Source organism: Tilletiaria anomala (assembly GCF_000711695.1).
Source record: "Tilletiaria anomala UBC 951 chromosome Unknown K437scaffold_15, whole genome shotgun sequence".
Classification (NCBI taxonomy): Eukaryota; Fungi; Basidiomycota; class Exobasidiomycetes; order Georgefischeriales; family Tilletiariaceae; genus Tilletiaria; species Tilletiaria anomala.
In genome coordinates, this window is record NW_013547007.1 from 139515 (window position 1) to 161483 (window position 21969).

Consider the following 21969-nt stretch of genomic DNA (forward strand, 5'->3'; position numbering starts at 1 on the left):
CAACACCGCTGTAGCATATGCATGAACCGGGAAAGAGCCTGAGGATGTACATCTTCATTGCTAAGAGGATGCTTGCTGAGTATGATACAATGGATGCAAGCGAGGGCGGACAAATGCGGACCAGGGCACGCGCGAGATCTATTCCTTTTGAGCCAGTACAGCCGCCTTCCTCGCAGCTTTGGGTTTCGCGTTGCCCGTCTTGGTGTGCTTGCGCCGCCTCTCCTCCTTGACTCTCTCTGCTTCGAGCATGGTCCGCTTGAGCTGCTGCGCAGCCTTGATCGGTTTCGGCACGTTTCGGCTGCTCGATACGCGCTTGACGTCACCCGTGTGGCTCCACTTCTTCTGCAGGCTCTCCCGGTACTCTTTCGCAGCCATCTCGCGCCCGCTGAGAATGCCGATCTTCTCACTCGCGCGTGCCTTCCATATTCGCACATTACCATCGTCCGAGCCGGAGAGGACATAACGCGCATCGAGGCTGTACGCAGCGGAGAAGATGCGCTGCATGCGCTTGGTGTGGTAGACGTCGCGCGAGTGCGCGCCGCGACCGTACTCCCACAGTCGCAAAGTACGATCGTACGACGCGGAGACAAGCTCTTGGCCGGTCGGTGCCCAGTCGACTGACATGACCGCCGCAACGTGGTCCTTGTAGATTTGGGTGGCTGAGGCCATGTTACGCATGCTGGAAGGGAGGGAGATCCTGTCAAAACGGCACAACGACAGAGTCCTAGAGGCAAGAATACGCACTCAAATGTGTAGACGTTGTGATCTTCGCTTGCCAACGCAAAGACAGTGGGCTCGATCGGCGACCAGGAGATGTCGTTTGCTCGCATCTGTTAAAGCAATATGTCAGCCTCAGGCTTATCGAATCGGGCATGAGAAACTCACAGTCATGAAGAGTTTCGTCAATGGCTTGGCAGCTCTCAAGTCGTAGAGTACTACGCTCCTATCGCTTCCTGCGCTCGCTAGTACATCTCTTTCGCTGGCGTTGAACTTCACGACATTGATCGTCTCAGAGCCCCATGTGATCGTATTGAGCGCCTCTTGCCCGGTCCCAGAACTTCCTGATCGATTCAGGTCCCAGATTTGTATCACTGACGATGCTGATGCGAATTGTTGCTTGCCGTAGTGGTGCGAGACCGAGTTGAATGCGGCTTTGCCGGCGTACAGTGCCAGAGGCTCCATGAAGTGGAGAGCGTGTCAGCGAAACGCATTAAAAAGCAGCTGGCCAGATACTCACTTGTATTGCCTTCTTCTCCGCCACTTGATAGCTTAAGAGCCCTCCACGTTTCGCTTGCCCAGCAGCAGTGGCGTCCGCACCCTCATCATCGTCTTCATCATCATCCGAGTTTGCGGCATCGCCCGCCCATCCGGTATGATCTGGGTGCGGGTCCGCATTCCACATCTTGACTGTGCGATCTGTCGAACAGCTTAAAAGATGTCGGCCGAATGTCTGCGAAGAGGTGGAGGATGGTGACATGGAGAGTGATTGGATGATACCCTTATGTGCCTTTGTATATGTATGCAGACATGATTGTGAAGGCAGATTCCACAGCTTGATCTCTGGAGCCACGGCGAAAGCATCAGCATGAACGAATAGAGCATTTTGAGATGCCATGGCTCACCTCCATCGCCGCTACCACTAGCAATGACACCTAATCGCTCCGGATCCTTTGCGAGCGAGTACACGCCATCGACGTGTCCCTCCAGCGAGGCCACGAACGGCTTGGCGAACATGCGATCCACTTTTGCAGCATTGAGCGCTCTTGTGTACTCTCGCGGCTTGGAGAAAGGATGCAAAGCCGGGTCCAGATTGCGTGATACGGGTGTCGCATCGCCCGACCTGCCCGGAAGGTGGTTGTCCAGGGATCGCGAGAGCGCCGTGATTTTCTGGTGCAACCGTCCATCCCTTTCAGTTCCGATGGATTAATCGCGCCACAAGACTTTAACTTCCATCACTCACCATCGTGACTGTCCGTATTACAGCTTCGCAGCACAGCTTCTGTACAAAGTCGCCCAGCCCGATAAGAAGATACGCTTCCAGTTACGGTGCTGCAGAGTCGTGACCGAGATCGAGATCACTGCATATATAGGAGGCTCCCTCAACATTCGATCATGAGCATTTGGTCGGCCACTTTTTTTCGACTGGAGTGCGTTCCGAGTCCCGCCACTCTAAATATTTCTTTCTTTTCTGAGAAACGAGTTTCTTTTCCACAATTTCAAGCACAAAGTTTAAAACAAGCCGGAAGTCACGAAGGTAGTTCTATTCTCTTCTTCGGTCGGTCGGTCGGTCGGTCGGTCGTCGCTGTATACAGGCTGCTAAGGAGCGAAGATAGCTCATAGTTTCAGGGTTCATCGGTGTCGTCAATGATGTTAGCCGCCCTCTCGAACGACTGGGACCATTCGATTGGTTGGATCCAGCTGATTTGGTCGAACAGGTGACCCATTTGGAGCAGGTCTCATTCCTCACGCCCATCCTCCATCATAGAGAATGGGCTCGTGACATGCAAGGGGAAGGCACAAGGAGTCCAGACGCATGGCCCACGATGCTTCCCTCGGCCAGATCCAATGGGACTGTCGAATCCTGAAGTATGCGGCCTCCTTTAGTGGTAAGTCATCCTTGACTCCTTCATCGATTGCGCCGGTCGCCTCACAGCTGTGTCTGCTAGCAGGAGGTACACCTGGGCTCGTACAAGTTCTTTTGGGTGACTTAGATGTATAAAACATGCACTAGTGAGGGATCCATGTCATGGAGAGCATCTGGCCTTGGGCGCGTCGCTCTAACTGTCATGGCTATCGTCGATGTGCTTTCGAGCAAAAGACAAAGCAGAGTCGCGGAGATCTCGCGAGAATGTACAGCAGGCAGTGATTCAGATCATGCGATTGCAAATTACGATTACCACATGCGCCCAAAATTATGCAAGAGAAGGGAAAGCGAGCCATTTCGAAAAGCTAGGAGTAGTGCGAAAGGCAGTAGCAGATGCGCTGCAGAGGAACAATGTACATCAAACGTCGACGTGCGCACACCGGGATGCGAGTTCATTACGCGTTGTCGGTGGCGGAGGCGTTACCGTGCGATAGAGACGCTGCTGCCGTACAGCCAAGGAAAAGATCCTCTGCGAATTCCGAACTGACCCGATGACATAGCGAGGTGCGAGAGACTGCTTGTCGCGCTCGGTCGTCGCTCTTGTCCAACCGTACTCGTTGAGGCGCGCTTGAGCAAGGGGTGCCTGCCCAGCAGAGAGACCGCGCTAAAGCGACGGAACGTCGGGGCACTAGCACCAGCACTGCCGCTGCGCCTTTCACGCGCCTTTATATCCGCTAGGGTCTGTTCTTGGCCAATGTCCAAAGATGGTCCGGGCAGACCTGATAGCAGGACCAGCGATCCCATGCCGTGGAATTCGATAGAGGACTCCCTCGGTGTCAGGCTAGCAGGTACCTTCCACTGCGTTTTCGTGGTCGTCAAGTCGGTATGGCCGCTGCTCTTGCCTTTGCTCATGGAAATTCCAAGCACAGGAAAGAGCCCGTCGCGGGTTTGAATGGCAGGTGTGCCATCGGAAAACGTCGCGACCGAGCTGGCCGCGGCCGTCGAAATAGCGGAGCCAGTCGAGAAGATGGTACCAGGAATTGAAGCCTGCGAGGTGGACGACTCGTGCGTGGAGAGGGAAGCGAGGGAAACAGGCCTTGACACCGCTGAAGCTGGGTGAGCCAGGTCGAAGGAGACGGCGACGGCAGATGCCTGGCAACGTGCGTTCGGCCCTGTTAGATCACTTGCACATGGCAGTGTACAGACGGATGACTTTCGACTGGCCGAAATAAAAGAAAAGTTTGGAGTGAACGCGGCCTCGTCGTCGCCCCAGAGCGCTTCTAGGGTCTCTGTAGTGTTCAGGGATGACGCAAAAGCAGCTTGGATGGCGGCATGGGCATGGGCATGGACGAGGGCAATAGCTGTCATCTGGTCGATTTCTCCGGCATCGACAGAAGGTACGAAGATACTCCCGACGCGCTGTCTCTCCTGCTCTAGCGTGCCCGTAATGGCTATCGGTACTCCTGACATTGGTGCGGCCCCTACAAGCAGTGCCTCTAAAGTGGCAAGTCGATCTTTCCAAGACGCGTGATGGGTCCGGGTAATGCGGCTCAAACGCTCGAAAGCTGAAGGTCGAAAAAAGCATTTCAGCACAGGCGAAAGGCGAAGTCATCGCATAGAGCATGACATCACTCACAAGGCAGAATGCTAGCCATGCTTTCAAATAAAGGCAGAACAAAGAGATCGACGAAGCAGATTTGGCCCTTTGCCAGCGACTCTTCCTCTGCTATCAGATCCACTGAAAGGTTGCCACAGCAAGCATTCACAGGATCGCTCATCGATACGCTGCTTCCACCGCCTCCGCCGGCAGAAGCGATGGTCTGCGCCGCAGAAGTGCGGCGGACCATTGAAGTCGCGTTGTGCGTCTGACAAGCCAGAGCAGAACCTTGCACCTCGACGATCTTCTTGTCACTGCTGCTGTTGCTGATTTTCTTCGCCCCATTGCGCGACGTTGCCACCGAACAGCCAACGGTGACAGGCAATCCGCAGGATACCTCTAGATCCATCTGCCTCGCCCACTCCCGGCGTAAGTTGACGGACCACTGCCGTCCGATGGCAAGTGTACGAGCCGGGTTGCAAATGTCGGAGCATTTCAGCATAGCGCAGCAAAGAAGAGTGATATCGTCACGCGGCAGACGTCGCACAGCCGCAGCATCTCCAATGGCGACGCGCTGCTGAAGCGTTTCGACTGCAGAGACGTAGTTGAAGTGCAGCGCCATATCTGTCGACAGGATGCATGAACGTATGAGCTGGCCAAACGAAGTCCGCTTCCTAGCGCCAGCGCCAGGCATCTGCTCCCACAGAACTCGCTCGAATCCATGCTTGATCATGCACTCTTCGAGCAGAAGCGCGTGATAGTTCTCCAACGGGCTCTTTCTATCGAATGCCTGAGAGATGACCGTGTTGGCGTTAACGAGAAACGCATTGCTCAGCCCGACATGGCCGGCATCATGGCCGATAGCAGCGAAGAGTAGCGCAAGTGTGTCAGCAGGTTGAAGCGGCGAGTTGGCCGCATCCCAGTCAGCAGTGTTCGCAGAGAACGGTGCTGAGACTGATGCTGACAAGGCAGTGCCGGCGACGATCGTTGATCTGCGATGAGCGTCCAGATCGCCAGAAGATAGTAGATGCCGAAGCGGCGGCACCGCACCAATTTCGGTGAGGAAGAAGAATAGTGCCTGCAGTACGTCCGCGGCATGTACAAAGTTGTGGTACGCATTGCTAGGGTCGTAGAGATGGACGATGCTACCGATGAACGGGCGCACGGAGGACAGCGAGATGCCAAGTGCCAGCCCGAGTGTTTCTAGCGGCGACGACGACGACGTTGATGAACACTCGCCAACCGCATTATCCTTGATGGCAGCCTCGACCGATGCGGGCAGGTTGAGCACCGCTTCGAAGATCAAAGTGCACGCGCTGACCAGGTCCGCTTCGCTGAGCTCCTCCGGCTCAAAGTCCCACTGCTCCAGCAGCGTGATGAGCTGCCGTCGCGTTTTGCAGCCGCTCACACTACCAATCAAAGGTCGCTTGGTCTTCGAACGCGCGCCGATGCTGCCGCTGTGAGCGTGAAGAGTACAACTACCAAAGGCGACGCCCGGAGGAAGCGCAGAGGCCGATGTTGGTGCAGATACGGATGCATCTCTCGCAGACGCGAATAAAGTGTCGTCATACTTGAAAGATGACGGCGTCTGTTGCCGAGGCGACAGGGGAGCTGAAGCCACTGGACACCGGAGAGCAATAGCGGAGAAATACCCGGCTGCATCATCAGAGGCAGCAGTCGCAGCAGTAGCTTTGAGCTCAAGGTGGATCGCCTCAAGTTGCGCCGGCAGTTGCTCTACGTTCACTCCTCTGGGGGCGAGTTGCGGTGCAGAAGCAGCGCTTGCCGATGGCGTTGAGGTGGAATGTCTTGGTGATCGACACGCCTGCACCATGCTGTACGACTCGAGTTCGGAGCGGAGGCTGAGTGTCCGATCGGCTGAAGAGCCAAAGCAGCGCCTGCGATTCTTGTCGGACAGCAGGTTCTCGCCGTCTTGCTGCTTGACCCGCTCTTGATGCAGGCGATGTGCTGCCGTTGTGGCTGACACGTTCGCCGAGGGCAGCGCCGCGTCTGCTGTCAATGGGCGCATGAGGGGTAGTCGTGGGCGCAGAGTTTTGCTGTCGCTGGTCCCGGCAGGCAAAGCGGATGGTGTCAACTGCGCCGCAGGTGCATGCAAGCCATCGGCAGTGGGCCGTCTGTTCGTCGTTAAGCGGCTGGCGACTGTGCTCTTTGGTGAAGGAATGCCGCCTTCGCAAGCGGGCCAGTCGAATGGCAGCGGGGGCGTAGCCCTGAGATGATCTGCAGCAGCCCTTGGCACGGTCCCAGCCGGCACAGCTGGTACTCGCCTGGCTGCACCGGTAACTGCATCCAATGCACCGCCGGATGGCGAGCTACAAGCGACACCGCTGGCCGCATTTCCATTCGCAGAACCACTCATTCTTGCCTTCAATGTACCATGCGAAGAGGACGACGCAAGGCCGATGGTGCTGTCCGTGCGGATCGATGCACTGCTCCCACTACCCCTCCGTGTGTTCTCTACCTGCACTTGCCCAGGGCCGTGTCCTTGAGCTTGTGCCTGGGCCTGCAATTGCGCCTCAGCAGTTACGCCTGATGAACGACTGAAGGATCGGTGAACGCGGCTGCGTGTTGCGTGCAGCATGTGCGTGAACGGGTTGCCGCCGCTCGTCGTCGTGCTCGAAGCCATTGTTGGCAAAGTGGGCGAAGAAAGGGGAGAGCCGCTGGCAGACCACGCGAAAGCTGATGAGGGGGGAGAGACGCTACCTGCGGTCACGGATGATGAGGATTGTGATGGTACGGATTGATGATGATGGTGATGGTCGTATGCAGGACCTTTCCCATTGCTCTGGAGGCCGCTTTGATATCGCTCCCTCGACGGCATGCGAGATGAGGAGGGCGAGGTCCTGAACAGTGAGCTGATTCGATCGTCGCTACCGCTTCGAAAGAGGCCTGCCCGCTTCATCTTTCGTGACGTCTGGATGCGAGCTCGCAGGTCATCCATTGGGTCAGCAACGCCTCTACACGTAGCCCCTCTTGAACAGCCAATGTGGCTGGATGAGTTGGTAGTGACGATGGCGACGAGTCCAGTCAGTCCGATGATGACCATGAAAGGACTCGAAGGATGGGCAAAGAGCGCTCGAATCGACAGAATGATTCTCGATGGAAAGATGAACTTCCCTCTGCCAAAAATAGGCTATCGAAGCATCCTCACTGCAACAAGGTTTTGAATCGATTGGAGTGCCACAACTTGCAAGCCTCTGGCGAGCTCTGAAACAGCCTCTCTCAGTGGGTATTGCCTAGCCTTGCTGATGGCTGCCGCCCCCGATCCTGATCCCAGGAGATCACTTCTCCTCTACTTGAAGAGTTAAATGGTGCCATGCACTTCGGTAACGCTGCAACATAAAAAGCATCCATGCAAGCCGACTTGCAACCTCCAAAGAAACAGTGGCAGCAAAAAAGTGGGGCCGTTGATGTCGTGTTGGAATAGCTTTGCTCGTTGAGTTGGACTGCTGTCGCCAGTTGCAGCGTTTGCTCGCCTTCCCTTACATGGATCAGAGCGGAGACAATGTGGTAGTGATGTGATTGGCTTTCCTTAAGAACTCTCCTTGAGTGTATACAGAGCACTCTCGGCTACCCTAGGCTGTCGCCTCTCCAGTTGAATCTTACCAGTCCTTGGCTGTTGGTGTAGGCTGCAGCCTGGCTGGCTTCACTTGGCTTGACGGCTCGCCCAACGCAGCCATGCGTTGATGAACGTTGTACGAGCTTCGTGCTTGGGGGAGTTGGTGGACTTGGGACTTGTGTGTGGAAGTGAACCATGAAAGGTTCATGCAAATTATGTTTAAGATGATTGATGGCAGAGCAGCAAAGAAACGAGTTGTAACGCATAGGCTGCCAAGGGCCTTATCCGCACCAGTCACCATGCCGATATACACATCAGAACACCTCTGGGGTGCGATTCGATTGCGGAAGGATGCCAGGGTTCCACAGTCCAAGGCCCAGGAGCCTGTACAAGAGGGAAGTGTTTACTGGAGCTCAGGGGAGGGGGGGATATGATGAGCTGGCTTATTGCACCTTGCACAGCGGCCTAGGTGCTACATGCAGTAGCTCACAGCTTGGAAACTCGGAGCGGCTCGACGTCTTGCCTATTTGACGTTCCGACAGCCTCTGACCCATCGAGTCTCATCACTCGAAGGTCGACGAATGAGTCTCAGTCATCCTGAATGAGGCCTTCGATCGTCAATGATAAATCAGCGAATCGATGTTGACGAGAAGAGGATACCAACGTGTGGCTGACGTCCTGCTTGACCACTTTGCCGTTTGAGTCGCGGGCCTTAACGATTCATGAGATGCCCATGGCACTTTGGCAGGCCCTTCTTGTTCCTTGTTCATCCCTTCATTGCCTCATCTTTTCACCGTAGTTCGATATTCGTGGATGGCTTTTTTGGCTGTGGCAATGTCTTCGTCTCTCATACACTGGTCGTTTTGGCTGCGGTTGTGGCCTGTGGTGGCTGTTTGCCTCTGCTCATCGCTTCATTGATTGCTTCATCAATCCATCCCTTCCGCCTTCCATCGTTCCCTCCATCGATGTGGCTTCTTGTGTCACCGTGGAAAGCTCTCCTGCTGCTCTATAGGGAGATGGCCTCCCGAGGTGGCCGGCAATGCCAAGCCCAAACTCTGAAAGGCAATGGCTGCCTGTACCTGCCCGTGCTTGACGTTTGGTCAACTGACAAACTATCACATACTCACTTCTACGGGCATTTTTGATGTCCCTCTCATGGGCCGGGGCGTCTCGAAGAGGCATTTTCAGAGTTTTCTGGGCGCGAATGTGAGACGAACAGACGCAACTGCAGTACGTGAGTGCACTGTGCCGGTATCTCGGGCGTACGAGTGGCACAGAGTGCTGGTAGTACCTGGGAGGACTGCTCTGTCACCACATTTACTTCCATTCCGAAACATTCATATGTGACATTGGAAGAAACGCGGAATTTTCAAGACAAGCCACACGACAAACCAGTTCCATCGTTTTGTCCACCGTTTTCCCGTTTCCCAGCGGCTCACGCCTCTTGCACCAGCCTTCCCAACAAGGAAGGTCGGCAGCCCACGGACAGCCTGCGACAGCCCTTGGTCCCGACACTACAGTGGTGAAAGTCTATGAGCGACAAGCCTGAGGTGCCGTGGAGTGCGGTAATGAACCGGCAGAGACATGAAACCACTGTGGAACCTGACTGCATCCACAGTTCATATGGACGTTTGCAACTATGTATATAGTATGTGCATATAGCGTATGTAATAATCCTGACGTGTCGATATTGAGGTGCTTTGATGCTTAAGGCCTAAAGTGCAAGTGCGCTCTGGATTGTGAAACAGGATTAGAGGATGCCAATATCCAAGGCCTTCCCCAGGAAGTGACCACTGACCAGAATGAAGAGCATAGAAGCGAACGCCTGAGAGAATGACTGCATGAACTTATAGATGCAGGAACGATGAATCAATGGGTTAAATGTTGACCGTGAACGCTGTGCAAGTCGCACTTAAAATCTGAGGCAAGCAAGTGGCTTGCGGGTTGGGGGTTGCGGATGGTGGCTAGTTGGTCATATATATATACGTACACACACCGGGCATTGCAACAGGCTGAAGGAGTGTTACCTGCGGGGTAAAGAAAGGTAAAAGAAATTAGTGAGTTCCACCTTCTGGCAACGCAGAATCTAGCAATTCCGACGGGATCCACAGCGGCATGTCCGTATTGCAACAGCTCACACCATGCTTAGGACAGCTATCTCGTACGTGCTGTCCCAACCTGTACTTTATGTGAGCAAAAATCACAGTGTCCGAAAGTCCAAATTGCTCGACGCCTGACCACGGTGAGTCAATGTCATCAAGGCCACGCTAATGCGCAGGCTAGTACTAGAGGTCTATTGGCCGCTCAGAGCGTCAGGCAACCTCAAACATGACGAAAACGTTATATGCTTATGCTCAAGATATGGGCCGGGATTAGATTTTCGGCCAAGACTCTGGAGGAACTGGAGCTAGCCAGGGTGCGTTGGAAGCTTTGGCAAGGAAAGAAGAACAATTGTCTTGGTCATTTTTTCGAATCCGAGGCCTGACTTTCTACATGTGGGTGGGTTATGACACGGTTCCCTGTTGTGACTGCCTGGTTCACAGCGCAACCTTCTGCGGATCTTCACATCAATCAGCACTTCAAAGCCTTCACCTCCGTCTCAAACTGGTATTTGTGAAATAAAGTCCGTTGAGCATTAACCATTCCATTTACACACCAGAGACTACACGTTGGCAGCGAGATGATGCGATGAGAGACTTCATTAAACTAGTTATCCCAGTCCACCCAAGTCCAGTCTAAGACGGCTCAAGCTGGCACTCAAGAACCGACTATAGTGAAGGTCCTAGCCCTCATCGACTCTGGTCAGGAAGTGCTACCGACTTGTAATAAAAGTCTGAGGCTGAAAATGTATTTTAATATTCACGTCGATTCCTTTCATCAATGCGGCAAGGATCCACAGCCTTGTCGTACTCAATAAAGGTCAAGCAATACATAAAGCCACTGCTCTTTCATAAAGCTGTCAGCAACAGTTGTGTCCGCAAAATCCCGACCACACATGCTGCCCGCAACCCCACGCTCATATCCATAGCGGACACGAGAGACGCGCCAAGACGTGCCACACTCACGCGTGGCAACCTTAGGTCCTGCTATGAATTGGTCAAGGCGGATCTGAACATGTGACGCGCCGGGAGATTCCGGTCTCGCAGAGTCGCTCACACAAGTATTCCAGGATGGACAGCGGAGCACCAAGGAGGTACATGTATGTAAGTATGGCGCATGTGTGGTCGAGAAAGGGCGAGATGTCAAAGGAGTTCAAAAACCGCACTACTTTCCCCAAATGTTTTGGCGCTGAACAGACGTGGGAGAGCTATCTGCGTTGCTTTCCAGTTTCCACCTTCTCCGCTGAGTGTGGACTCTGGAAAAAAGACGCGCTCGTTGATGGTCTGTCCTTGCGATCACTGACAAGGTTGCTCGCACGCACAGTCGCACTGAAAAGCCGAGAAGGACGGACGAGGATGAAGCAACACCGCGGAGAGACGGCCCCGACTGCCCTACGCTCACGCAGCTGGGAGCTAACTTGGTGACACAGTTTCATGAGCTGCAATGATGCAACGCAGGCAGCCTGGAGCACCCAAGTTCATGAATCGTAAGAGTCCGCGGCCCTTCTCTTCCATCTCAAGCTGGATATTACCTACACCGAAGCAAGTCGACGAAGAATCGGATGGGACTGATGGCCGCGAAAGCGCTGTGGTGAGGAGTGAAGACTGCACACGAGGGGCATTTGATGAGACACACGTCACCCACGTCGAGCAACCATTGCTGTGCTGCAACGGAGGACTTCGCGCTGGTGATGGGGCGGGTGCCAAGGTGGTGAAGGAGGTCTTGGGAGTCGTAGTATGTCGCAGCACAGCAATGACGCCTGAAAGTAGGTGACTTGTTGAGGGCCGAAACACTGACTACTAACGCCTGACTTCTCGACGTGGCAGGCGTGTGAATGGCAGGTGCCAGGTCACTTTTCGGTATTCTCGTCATCTTGCTACATGGCAAGAGAGAACATGCCAGCGGAGCTCCCGGAAAAGGGTCCGACGATTGGAATGGAGCAATGTGAAGTTAAGACTTTGCGCTCCACTCTCCAGTCTCCAATTATGTGCATGTATGTACGATGATCCATGAGAAGCGAATTGACTTGCGCAGGCGGAAACAGGAACAACTCGCCACGACAGAGGATCTACGACAATGTGGACAAGTTGGAGCAGCATTCGAGTGGCGCTGTTTCGAGTTAGTTGACCATCCCACGCATACGCTGGCATTTCCGGCGCTGGCAATGCAAAGCTGACTAGGCCGCGGTCGCCAGAGTCAGCAAAGCAACTTCAAATGTAGGAGGTGAGATTGAAGGGGAGAGAGCGTCGCCAGTGCCGCTTCATTGGAGATCGTGGGATGGGAGCGAGCGATGGCCCCATTGCGCTGCGGTCTGCATAGATGAGTTTGCGACACAGTGGTCAGGAGCTATTGTGAGCTCTTGATGAAAGGATGAAGACGATGATACCCTGCTTTGACCACCAAAAGATCCAAACAGCCAGGAAAGCTGAGTGCGAAAGAAGGTTCGATCTAAAATGATGGGGAACTCGAAGGAGTTTATAAGCACTGCAGTAGGCGACAGGCGAGAATGGAGCTCGAATAACCAGCCTCTATCATACGGAGGGGCCGACAGTCTGCAAAAGATACACGGGTCCGCGGTGCGAGCCCGACACACAGAAGAGAGTGGAGAGCGTGTGAAAGTTTGGCAAGCATGAGCGCTTGATGAGTGGAGAAATTGGACAAATTGATCCAGCGAGAAGCGCGTGTGGAAACTAGAAAGTACGTGAGCCAACCTGGACCCTAGTTCCTGCTGCCACGCGCCTCACGGTTTTGGCCGACGGGGAAGTGCTCTACTCCTTTTGGACTTCCCTTCAACCACTCCTCGCCCCTGCCACTGCCAGGCCCTGTCTGCCTCGATAGTCGATGCATCCTCCTCGCGCTTCGTCGCCCGTCCGCAAAGCAGCTCGACGCTCCGCTCGCACGCGGACAGTTTTGCCGACGGACGCACCAGGGCTGACACTTCGCAGAAGCATGTACGTACATAATTTTTGTCGCTCGCGTGGCTGTTTGGAGTGAGCATATCTGATTATCTAGGTACAAAAGAGTGGGAAGGGCGGAGTCGCTATGGAGAAGATCACTGCGTGTCTGAACCAATTTCCAACGTTGTCCTAGTGGCAGATTGCTGGCTGGCCGCACTCTGTTTGCGGCTGGCTTGACCACATCGCTCCTGTTGCTAGCGCACGAGGGTGCCTGGCGACATGTACTCGGGGTTTTTGTCGCAGTCAACCCCTGCACGGCTCACGGCGCGCACCTGCATGTCACGTGTTCCGAGAGCGAGAGGAACGGCCTGGAGACCAGAGAAAGAGAAAGAGAGTAAGGAACGTGTACGTGGCGTCGCGTAAGGCAGCGCTTTCAGCCAGTTTGAGGAGATTGGGATGGGTTCGCATGAAAATGCAAGTTTCATCGTCCCTGCCATGGAAATGGAGACGCTGTCACTGTGAGGGTTACGAGAACCAGGCTCGCGTGAATGTAATTAGCTGCTGTGCGGTCACTGTGTGTGGAACGAGACTGCAAGTGGATTCATACATAGGTATCCTGCACACATATTGGACCAAAGATTCGGGCCACAGCCAAGTCGCCAGACCGGGATTGGGGGATTCCACTTTCCAGATTGGAGGAGCAGTAAGTGCGCTCGCATACACACTCTTTCTATATGCGGGCAGGAAGGGTTAGGCTGCAGTTGGCTGGGGTAGGGTCCCATCCCTGGGGAGGAAAGAGAGCTGCGCGATCACTTGCTGAGGGCGGCAATGGTACACAGGGCCATCGTCGGCGCGTCCGCACCACCACCGCCTCCATTCTCGTTGCCGGCGCCGCACCCTCCTCCACATTCATTCCAGCAGCACGCAGATCACCATCCACATCATCATCTTCATCACCATCAACGGCCACCATCGCTTTCCCATGTCCATCAGCGCCGACATCCTTGGGACGAAGCTGCTCGCAGCGCTGATTCTGCGGCGGGAGTTGCAGACAACGGCGGAAGCGTCGGCAACTTTCCCCTTCTGCACCACCTCAACCAACTGCCACCGCCCATCCATTCGCTGTCCCCCAATAGCGGAAGCTCCGCCTCGTGGGGTCCGACAGCTGCTTCCCTCCGCTCTGCGCACGGATCGTTCCATGAATCTGAAAGCTCGACGACATACCCTCGCAACTCTCACGACCTCCCGCAGCAACTGCTCGGTAGCGACGGACGTCTCGCCGCTGCTACTCCAGCACCATCGCCGCTGCCGTCGCTGACATACTCACCAGCGCATAAACTTCGCCGTTCTTCACCTGCTGTGGGACCTACGCTTGAGAACGTGTTATCTCCCCCACGAGGTTACCAGCCTTCGTCGTCAAAAGAAGCGGCGATCATGCATCCCCCGGCTCGCGGCCCGCATCAAGGTGGCTTTTCCCAGCACCAGCATCAGCATGCCCCTCACACGGTCATGCTTCCATCCGCATACAGTCATTCCATGCTGCCTGCTGGCGCCGGGCTGCCGCATGTCGTGCACGAGCAACACCATCTCGGCAGCTACGCGCACGGTCAAGGACACCAGCACACACACGTACCTGTTGTCTCTGTTGCTGCGGCGCACGAAGCGATCCTTCGAGGCTCGTGGGACGCGTCGCAAGGTCAACACCTGCATCAACGCGCGCATTCGTACGACTCCGCGCAGCAGTCTTATGGTGATCCGACGTCGATGCAAATGCCGCAGCATGCGAGCATACCGCCGCCGCATCCAGTTTCTTCCTCGCATCAGTCGCTTCGGAGCGCAGAACAAGCACACCGGTCGGGCAACGGAGTCTTTGCTACCAGTTCTGCAGCACACACCGCCCCCAGCAGCATGCCGAACGGCAGCACCAGCCTCGACAAGAAGAATGCTGGGGCTGCTGCAACGGTGACGGCGAGGGTGCGGAGCACGGCGCCGGGTAGACTGTCGCTGGAGGAGGTGCGTCCGTACCGTTCGCGCAAGAATCGACCGTGCGACTTTTGCCGTTCGCGCAAGAGCCGCTGCGTCGTGTACAACCCGGAAGCGCCATGCTACCTCTGCGGGCTCAACGGCCGCGCATGCACCTTTGTCAGCGGGACCACCAAGCGCAGACGCGCGCCCAAGAAGCAAGTACCCTCTGCTGGCGACATTGGTCTGCGCAATACGAAGCGGGCCTGCAAGGTGAAGGGCAAGGCAAAGGGCAAGAACAAGGCCGCAGCTGGGGCCGGTAACTGGAATGCCTCTGCAGCTACCGGTGCTGAATCAGCGGAAGACGATGGTAACGATGAGGAGGAAGGGGAAGAGGAGGAGGAGGAGGAAGAAGACGACGACGAAGGGGAACAGCAGGAAGAGGAGGATGAGGAGGATGAGGAGAATCCGAGACCGCCGAAACGCACTACGTCGGGCTTTGGTATCCCCACCAAAGGTAAGGCATCAGACAAGCCATCGAGGTGGCACATTGCGGCGCGACAACGAAGCGTCAGTGCATCCATTACCACCGCCTCGCTTTCGTCCGGCAGCGGGCGCGGCTCCGCGCATGACCGGTTCCACGGCCTGATCAACGAGATCATCGCCGGCGAGGAGTACGCGGACGAAGTCGAGGATGGTCCGGGCGACAACTTGGACGATGCGGCGCACTCGGACAGCGCGGCGCACCACATGGAAGGCACCAAGAGCGGCCCGACGCCTTTCGTCATGGGTTCCTCCTCGTCGCAGGATCCGATCCTGCAACAGGCTGTGCATTCGTTCCGCCAGAGCACGGCCGGCCAGCAAGACGGCTTGGGTGCAGCAAGAGGCGGTAACGATCCCGCCGTGGTGGGCTCGCTAGGTAATGATGTTGCAGGCTCGTCTTCCAAACGAGATTCCACCTCGGGCGGCGCCGAGGCCAATTCAGCGGCTGCTCCCGCCGCCGCAGCGGTGGGAGCACGCACCCTGCCACACGCAACGAAAGGCGAGAAGAGCTCGTCATTCGAGACCAAGAAGCTGGCGAGCCTGAGCATCGATCCGCTCTTCCCGTCCAACTCGAAGCCGCCGCTGCTGCCACTCGAGGTGCGGCGCGTGACGCAGGACTCGTCCTCGCGCGCCGTCTTCTTCGCTTTTGTCGAGAACCCGTACAGCCGCGGCGACCAGGGCAACAGCAAGGCTATCGGCCAGGATGGCTACGATAAGTTCAAGGCGGCCATCAAGGGGCGTAGAAAGCATCTCATGGAGCTGTACGCGACACGCGATGCAGCTGCTTTCCCCATCCTCTCGCATACTCAGCGCAGGGACTATCGCTGCGCCATCCAGGATGTAAATGCTCGCGCGAATAGCACCGCCGATGCTGCTAACGACTTCGGCGCAGGCGCTGGCTCCGGGCCCTGCTCCAGTTCTCTGATGACAGCGGATGAGGAGCCGGAGCCTCCGCTTCCAACGCTCCTTGCGCACGCCAGCCTTGCAACGGCCTCGGTGTACGAGCCGTCGATCCGCAGCATTGGCAAGGAGGCGTGGGCGGACGACCTGCACTCGCTCAAAGAGCAGTTCGAACATGCCAGTTTGCTGACGCTACAGATTGCCCTGACGGATCTATGTGGACGACCAAGTCTTAACATGGGCGGCAATTACAAAGTCTTGTGTCAGGTGAATGCCGCCTCTCAAGACATGACACCATGTTATTAATCTTGCGACCTACGCTGAGATACTTCTCTCTTCACGCAGGCTTATGCTCTGGCGCACATGCTCGGCCTGCACATTGACTGCTCGACCTGGAAGTTCAGCAAGCATGAGCGAGATTTGCGCATTCGCGTCTGGTGGGCTCTCTACATCCACGACAAGATGTCCTCGCTCTGCTGGGGCAAGCCGAGCATGATCCACGCGAATGACTTTTCTACGCCGCTGCCACACCGCCGCGGCTCGCCGTGCGCGCAGCACATCGAAGACGCCGAGCTGCAAGCGTTTGGGTTCAACCTGAACTATGAGATCCGCGTTGGCCAGCACACACCCGGAGATACGTTTGTCAGCCTCACAAAGCTGACCATCATCCTCGACGAGATCCTCAGCGAATTCCACAGTGCGAGAGGTTACATGCAGGAGCGCGACGCGTTCACCGTCGCAAAAAAGGTTAAGACGTACATGGTCGAGATCGAGGATTGGAAGGCCGCTCTCCCCGGCACGCTTCGTGCGGTATTCGAACACGTGCCAACTTCAGACCCTGATAGCGCCAACGAGGAGCTGAGGGCAGCTTGGAAAGTGCCAGGGACCAGTGAGTTTTGTATTATTTCTCTGTTTGATCAGACTACGAATACTCAAGCTACCGCTGCTTTGTCCTCCACAGAATCACTGGTACTCTCATACTTTGGGCTGCTCATCTTACTCTGTCGAACCTCCCTGGACAGTGTGACTGGCGTCGATTCCTTTGATCCCTGCCGGGTCATGCCAGTGCATCGCGCTGCGTTGCAAGCGGCGACGATGCTGACCGAGTTTATGGAGAGCTTGGATGCGGACGATTTCCTCGGCTTCTGGGTGCATTGTGGGTCCTTCTCATGGCTCGTTGGATGCTTGTGTTGCTCTCGCTGACGGCTGGTGCCTTCACAGACGGATCTCACCATCTTTCAAGCTGCGTCTCGTTACTCGCACGCCTTGCCCTCGGCTTCTCCGGCATGGAAGAACCTGAGCTTCTGCGGCTCTCTACTCAAGTATTCTTCCGCCTGATGAGCGTCTTCGCCGAAGCCCTGCGGCTTTACTCTTGGGATCTTGCCAATCTGGGCCTCTCACGTTGTCGCGTTATCCTACCAGCATTGCAATCTCGAATTCCAGAACTGGCAGACATACCTGCGCACCTGAGAGAGACACTACAGACACCTGCACGTCCTGAATCCAACTCGTCGTTCGGTCCGCTCGACTCCTCCACAACGGATGATATACTCACTGGGTACACCTTATCTTCCTTGACGCCCTTGGGCGAAAAGACGAGCACGTTCAACGATGGTGTGTCCATGGAAGCGCCTGTTGCGCCGCCGCTTCCCGTCACGGAGGGTACACAAAATCCCAGCTTCCAGCAGATCGACTGGCGCGCCATGGGTCTCACGGAGAACACTCACGGATGGTTCCCGATCGGCAACTTCGACGGTCTGGGCGACATTGGCGTCTTGTATAACGATAATTGTAACACCGGATTTTGATGCCGTCACCAACGATACAGGACTTTTAATATCGTTTCGAACACCTTGACATCTTTTCGGCTTTCATTCGCACTACTTAGCATGGTTGTAAGGTATTGGATCTATTTACTATGATGTGAGTAGAATGGAGGAACAGAATTTGTAGGAGGGGAAGTGTACCCGCCGTTGATATTGATACTATTCACCAGTCTATTCGAAAGCAACTGCCCCTCGATTCTGTCTGTGTTTAATCTACCGGAGGCACGAGGGCACAAGGATCAAGTTAGCCAATCAGCATCAGCAAGAATGCCTACATCCCTATCGCGAGATCATTAAATTGGTGACTCGGCGCGCACAGGTAGCGGTGCGGGTCATCCCATGATTGTGAAACGCGACGCAGATGACAAGGCTGGGCCGCAGCCCCTGCTTCGCGAAATGGGCGATTGCGGTATTTCGGAAGCATAGGGAATGGCGTCCGAGTGTAGCCTGCGATTCCGGGCCAAACTCTCTCGACACGCTTGCCTTCACTTGCTTGACCTCAGTGGACAAAGATGTCGCGTGGATACCATGCAAAATTTCGGAACATGCCGCCTTCGCCTCCGAGCATGGTAGATCCGACCACATTCGTGGTGCGTTGTTCTTCAGTGAGAATGTGACACCGCTGTCAAGGATCCTGGCCCCATCAGTGCCATTCTGCCGTGACACAAGATACTCAAAACACGAAGGCTGTGGATAAACAGGCTTGGTGCATTTGCGCGTTCCCGCTTCCAATACCTGGGCGCCATTCCGAGATGGCCGGCAAGGCCGCTGAAGTTCGGAGGTGGAAACACAGCTGAACAGTGAGATCGCCGTCAAAGGATGTTCTTCAAGTGGGGAAGCAGTGCACTGGTGTACGCATTTATGGCAAGCTAACTTGCTCCACTGTCACGCTGCCACGAGCCGTGTGAAGCTTCCATGCATCTTCACCTTGCTCAAACGGTTCGACCCAAGTGTGCATATAAAGCAGCAATCCATTCTGTAAGCAGACCGTGCACAAACTTGAGCGGATACACCGATGCTGCCGGCCACTTGGCGACACAGGCGCAATCTTCAATCCGGCTGAGTTTCTGCGGCCGTTCAGCGCCCTCTATGAAGCGGGCTTCATGCTCATCCAGCTGACTGTATACCTTGAACGCTTCATATGATGCTTTGCCGCATTCCCCAATTACCATGTTCATGTAGACGCCGAACTTCTTGCCCTCCAAGAAATCGCAAGGGAATCCCTCTCTCTTGACGATCTCGCGGACAAGCGCAAGCGCCTCTCGTTCGTTCTTGCGCACGTTGTGCACTTCATCTTTGCCAACGATCTTCGATTATGTGTTGAAGCCAGCAAAGCAATCGGGCCTGATTTGACCACCGTTTCGGCCGTACGCTCCAAAGCAAATCTTCTTTGCCTCGAGCAGGACGACGGACAGTGGCAGATTCGGAGCGGCCACCAGTGTGTATGCTTCCACAGTGCCACTGATGCCCAAGCCAACAACAGCGACTGAACCCCGCTCGCCTGGCAGAGGAGCTTTCTCCTTGTATTCAAAGAGCGGCAAGGAACGGTGCCTTGCTTGCAGGCTGCATTCTGGACGATGAGACCGGGGATCGACCTTGATCTGGCACTGTGTATCGTCATTTCGTCAAACCATTCGTGTTGCAAAGCCCAGAGTCCTATCGGAGCAGTGCCTCCATTCGTTCGTTTCCAGAAAATTGGTGTGGCAGCGAACCTTCGTGCCCTTTCGAAGGCGGTTCATGATCAATTCCCATGTAGGATGTAGCTCTCCACGGCAACTTGAACCATCCGGCCAACCCACCAAAAGCCGCGTCGTTGAGGCCACAGCCAGTCAATACTCACATGCTCAACACTCAACACCCATCAACTCATTGCGCTCATCCATGGAACAATCAGCCCGCTGAAGGATGACATGTCGCCGACGGCCAATTTCGTGTGCTGTTTGCGCTTCAAAGGTGATTTGCAGACTTCGTACAACAAGATTGCGTTCAGCAAGTGGCACATATTTATGCATGACACGAAACTCTCGAAGCAAGCATTCTGAAGAGAATTTGCTTCGTGATCTGACCTTTCCTTCGACCACACCCATCAGATCATGACCAGTGCTGCTTCCGTAGGCGCATGCTAGAACAGTCTATGGGCCAGTTGCTGCACGAAGCCAGCGTGGTGTGCACGTCTCTCTAGGCGAGCGATGGTTTTTTGGCGGATGACGAGAAGCCGAAATGGCTCGAATGGTACTGCGATGCAAGCTGTTGCTAAGTATACAGATAAGATTGATGATGAGGCCGGCCTGGCAGGTGTCTACTCCCTGCGATGATCACGATCGCGGTCCCTTCTGCGCCGATGACCGCCATGCTGGTCCTTCCAGGGCTGCGTTTTCTTTTCAGTCTCCACTCGCTGCCGCTTTCGCTCTTGGGGCGTAGCACCTGGCCCGTTGCCATTGCCCAGCATCGCCAGTCCGCCTGACAGCAGCATCTCTGCAGCATCAGCCGGCGCCGAACGACGATTTCCAGAACCAGGAAGGACGCGTTGCGCATCGAGCGTAGCTTCCATCTCTGCATCCTGCATATCGGAACGGGGTCGATTAGCAATCACTTCACCTCGAGATGCTGCTGACTCCCAGGCTATGGCAGGGGAATTAGGCTGCTGATGCAGTTCAGCTCGAGTGACCGTCAATTGAGAAGCATGAGATTGCCGCGGCATCGCGACGAATGTGAAAGGCGAAGTTGGTACACGCGCAAAAGTTTCCTGTTGGTGACGAGCTTCGCCAGGAAGAGCATGTGGAGCATCCACTGCTGATGTTCCTGAACTTGGTCGAACCGAAGTGCTTGTAAGGACGCTGGGAGTGGAAGTGGTGGCACTTGTTCTTACGTCTTGGGGACTTTGCTGGTCAGGCGGGTGCTGACGGGTCTCTACAGGCTCTTGGCTGCTGGTCTGCTGCCTAGTCCTCAAGCGTGTGTTCGGTCGCTCGGAAAGATCGGCCATTTGCAGTGGAGCGAGAGATGGGACCGGTGACGAAGGCTCGGCAGCTACCTCAGGCTGCGAGAAAGACGTTGATGAGGCGCGAATCCGCGCATCAGTGCTGTTGCTTCTCAGCACCGCAGGCCGGCGGGGAAATGAGCTACTGTCGTGAGATGCCTCCATCTGTGCATTTTCTTCTTCCGCACCGCCGCTGTCATTTTCCTCATTGATAGCTTCGAGACGTCCGATCAAATAACGCTCGAACCATTGGAGTTGGTCCTCGGGGGACTCCCTGGTGCCTCTGTTGCCTCTGTTGCTTGCATGCGAGCGACTCGAGCCTGCAGTGCCACTGACCCGCCTTCGTTCGCCGAGAGTGAGGAGCAGGTCATTAAGAGCAGCGATGTAGCCTTCCCGAAAGGAGTCCTTGCTTGAGCTCAGCGATGTCCGGTACAAAGCTGTGAGGTGCAGGGCGGCAGCTATTATATGGTAGCGATATGCATTTCAGTAATATACTTTGGTCAATCCTCGCACTTCTTCGAGCTCACATTTAAAGTCGGAAAGTAGCTTTGCTTGTGAGCCTGATTCTGAGGTTGGGCCCGAGTCCAGAGAGTCTCGGAGGCGACTCAGAGAGTCCATCTTGCTTGTTCAATGTATCTCCTCCGCAGTCCAGCTATCAAAAGCTGCCCATGATCCTTAGTGGTTTCTTCGGGTTGCGAGAGAAGGGAAAGGCGAGCAAGGAGCGTCCGGGGATCAGGACTTGACTGATGCTGATTGACGATGTCCCCTCTTGATCATGCGACGATGGGCCGGCATTCAGCAGACAGCAAGTATGAAAAGGACGAGGGAACGGAAAGGAAAGACCAGACTCCAGGTGCGGGTCAACATTCAAATTGACCGAGGCACCGTCAGTCAAATTGAATTCCGTCTTCCGCAAAAGAGAGACAAGCAGTCGTGCACACAAGTCTGCTTGACTGGAGTCTACAGTCGACCTCTTCTCCCTTTCACCCTTTCTTTCAGTTAATACACG

At 55.3% G+C, this 21969-nt stretch overlaps 8 protein-coding genes across 8 annotated transcripts; 2 read left to right on the forward strand and 6 right to left on the reverse strand.

The window, feature by feature from the left end:
• Positions 1–45: 45 nt before the first annotated feature.
• On the reverse strand, positions 46–2060 carry K437DRAFT_254743 (WD40 repeat-like protein). Its single transcript, XM_013389403.1, has 6 exons — positions 1961–2060; positions 1623–1887; positions 1238–1560; positions 886–1176; positions 745–830; positions 46–679 (listed from the first exon to the last, which is right to left on the reverse strand). Exons 1-6 carry the CDS (start codon positions 1961–1963, stop codon positions 139–141), a joined length of 1509 nt encoding a protein of 502 aa, XP_013244857.1. The 5' UTR covers positions 1964–2060; the 3' UTR covers positions 46–138.
• Positions 2061–4212: 2152 nt separating this feature from the next.
• Positions 4213–5085, reverse strand: K437DRAFT_221363 (HD-domain/PDEase-like protein; the record flags this gene model as incomplete). Its single annotated transcript, XM_013389404.1, has 2 exons — positions 4213–4322; positions 4548–5085. Coding segments are annotated over 2 exons (648 nt in total), but the record flags the coding sequence as incomplete, so codon positions are not given.
• A 3182-nt stretch (positions 5086–8267) lies between these two features.
• K437DRAFT_45576 (uncharacterized protein) lies at positions 8268–9045 on the forward strand. The gene has a single exon (XM_013389352.1). It carries the CDS (start codon positions 8478–8480, stop codon positions 8898–8900), a length of 423 nt encoding a protein of 140 aa, XP_013244806.1. The 5' UTR covers positions 8268–8477; the 3' UTR covers positions 8901–9045.
• Positions 9046–10170: 1125 nt separating this feature from the next.
• On the reverse strand, positions 10171–11292 carry K437DRAFT_254746 (uncharacterized protein; the record flags this gene model as incomplete). Its single annotated transcript, XM_013389405.1, has 2 exons — positions 10171–10958; positions 11179–11292. Coding segments are annotated over 2 exons (407 nt in total), but the record flags the coding sequence as incomplete, so codon positions are not given.
• A 1647-nt stretch (positions 11293–12939) lies between these two features.
• On the reverse strand, positions 12940–13415 carry K437DRAFT_45823 (uncharacterized protein). The gene has a single exon (XM_013389353.1). It carries the CDS (start codon positions 13247–13249, stop codon positions 13007–13009), a length of 243 nt encoding a protein of 80 aa, XP_013244807.1. The 5' UTR covers positions 13250–13415; the 3' UTR covers positions 12940–13006.
• Positions 13416–13580: 165 nt separating this feature from the next.
• On the forward strand, positions 13581–17965 carry K437DRAFT_267020 (uncharacterized protein; the record flags this gene model as incomplete). The annotated part of the gene is made up of 4 exons (XM_013389406.1): positions 13581–16424; positions 16503–17046; positions 17119–17313; positions 17379–17965. The coding sequence occupies 4 exons, from the start codon at positions 13581–13583 to the stop codon at positions 17963–17965; spliced, it is 4170 nt and encodes a 1389-aa protein (XP_013244860.1).
• A 1331-nt stretch (positions 17966–19296) lies between these two features.
• Positions 19297–19482, reverse strand: K437DRAFT_221452 (uncharacterized protein; the record flags this gene model as incomplete). Its single annotated transcript, XM_013389407.1, has 1 exon — positions 19297–19482. A coding segment is annotated over one exon (186 nt), but the record flags the coding sequence as incomplete, so codon positions are not given.
• Positions 19483–19924: 442 nt separating this feature from the next.
• K437DRAFT_254750 (uncharacterized protein) lies at positions 19925–21770 on the reverse strand. The gene is made up of 2 exons (XM_013389408.1): positions 21488–21770; positions 19925–21418 (listed from the first exon to the last, which is right to left on the reverse strand). The coding sequence occupies exons 1-2, from the start codon at positions 21576–21578 to the stop codon at positions 20283–20285; spliced, it is 1227 nt and encodes a 408-aa protein (XP_013244862.1). The 5' UTR covers positions 21579–21770; the 3' UTR covers positions 19925–20282.
• Positions 21771–21969: the final 199 nt, after the last annotated feature.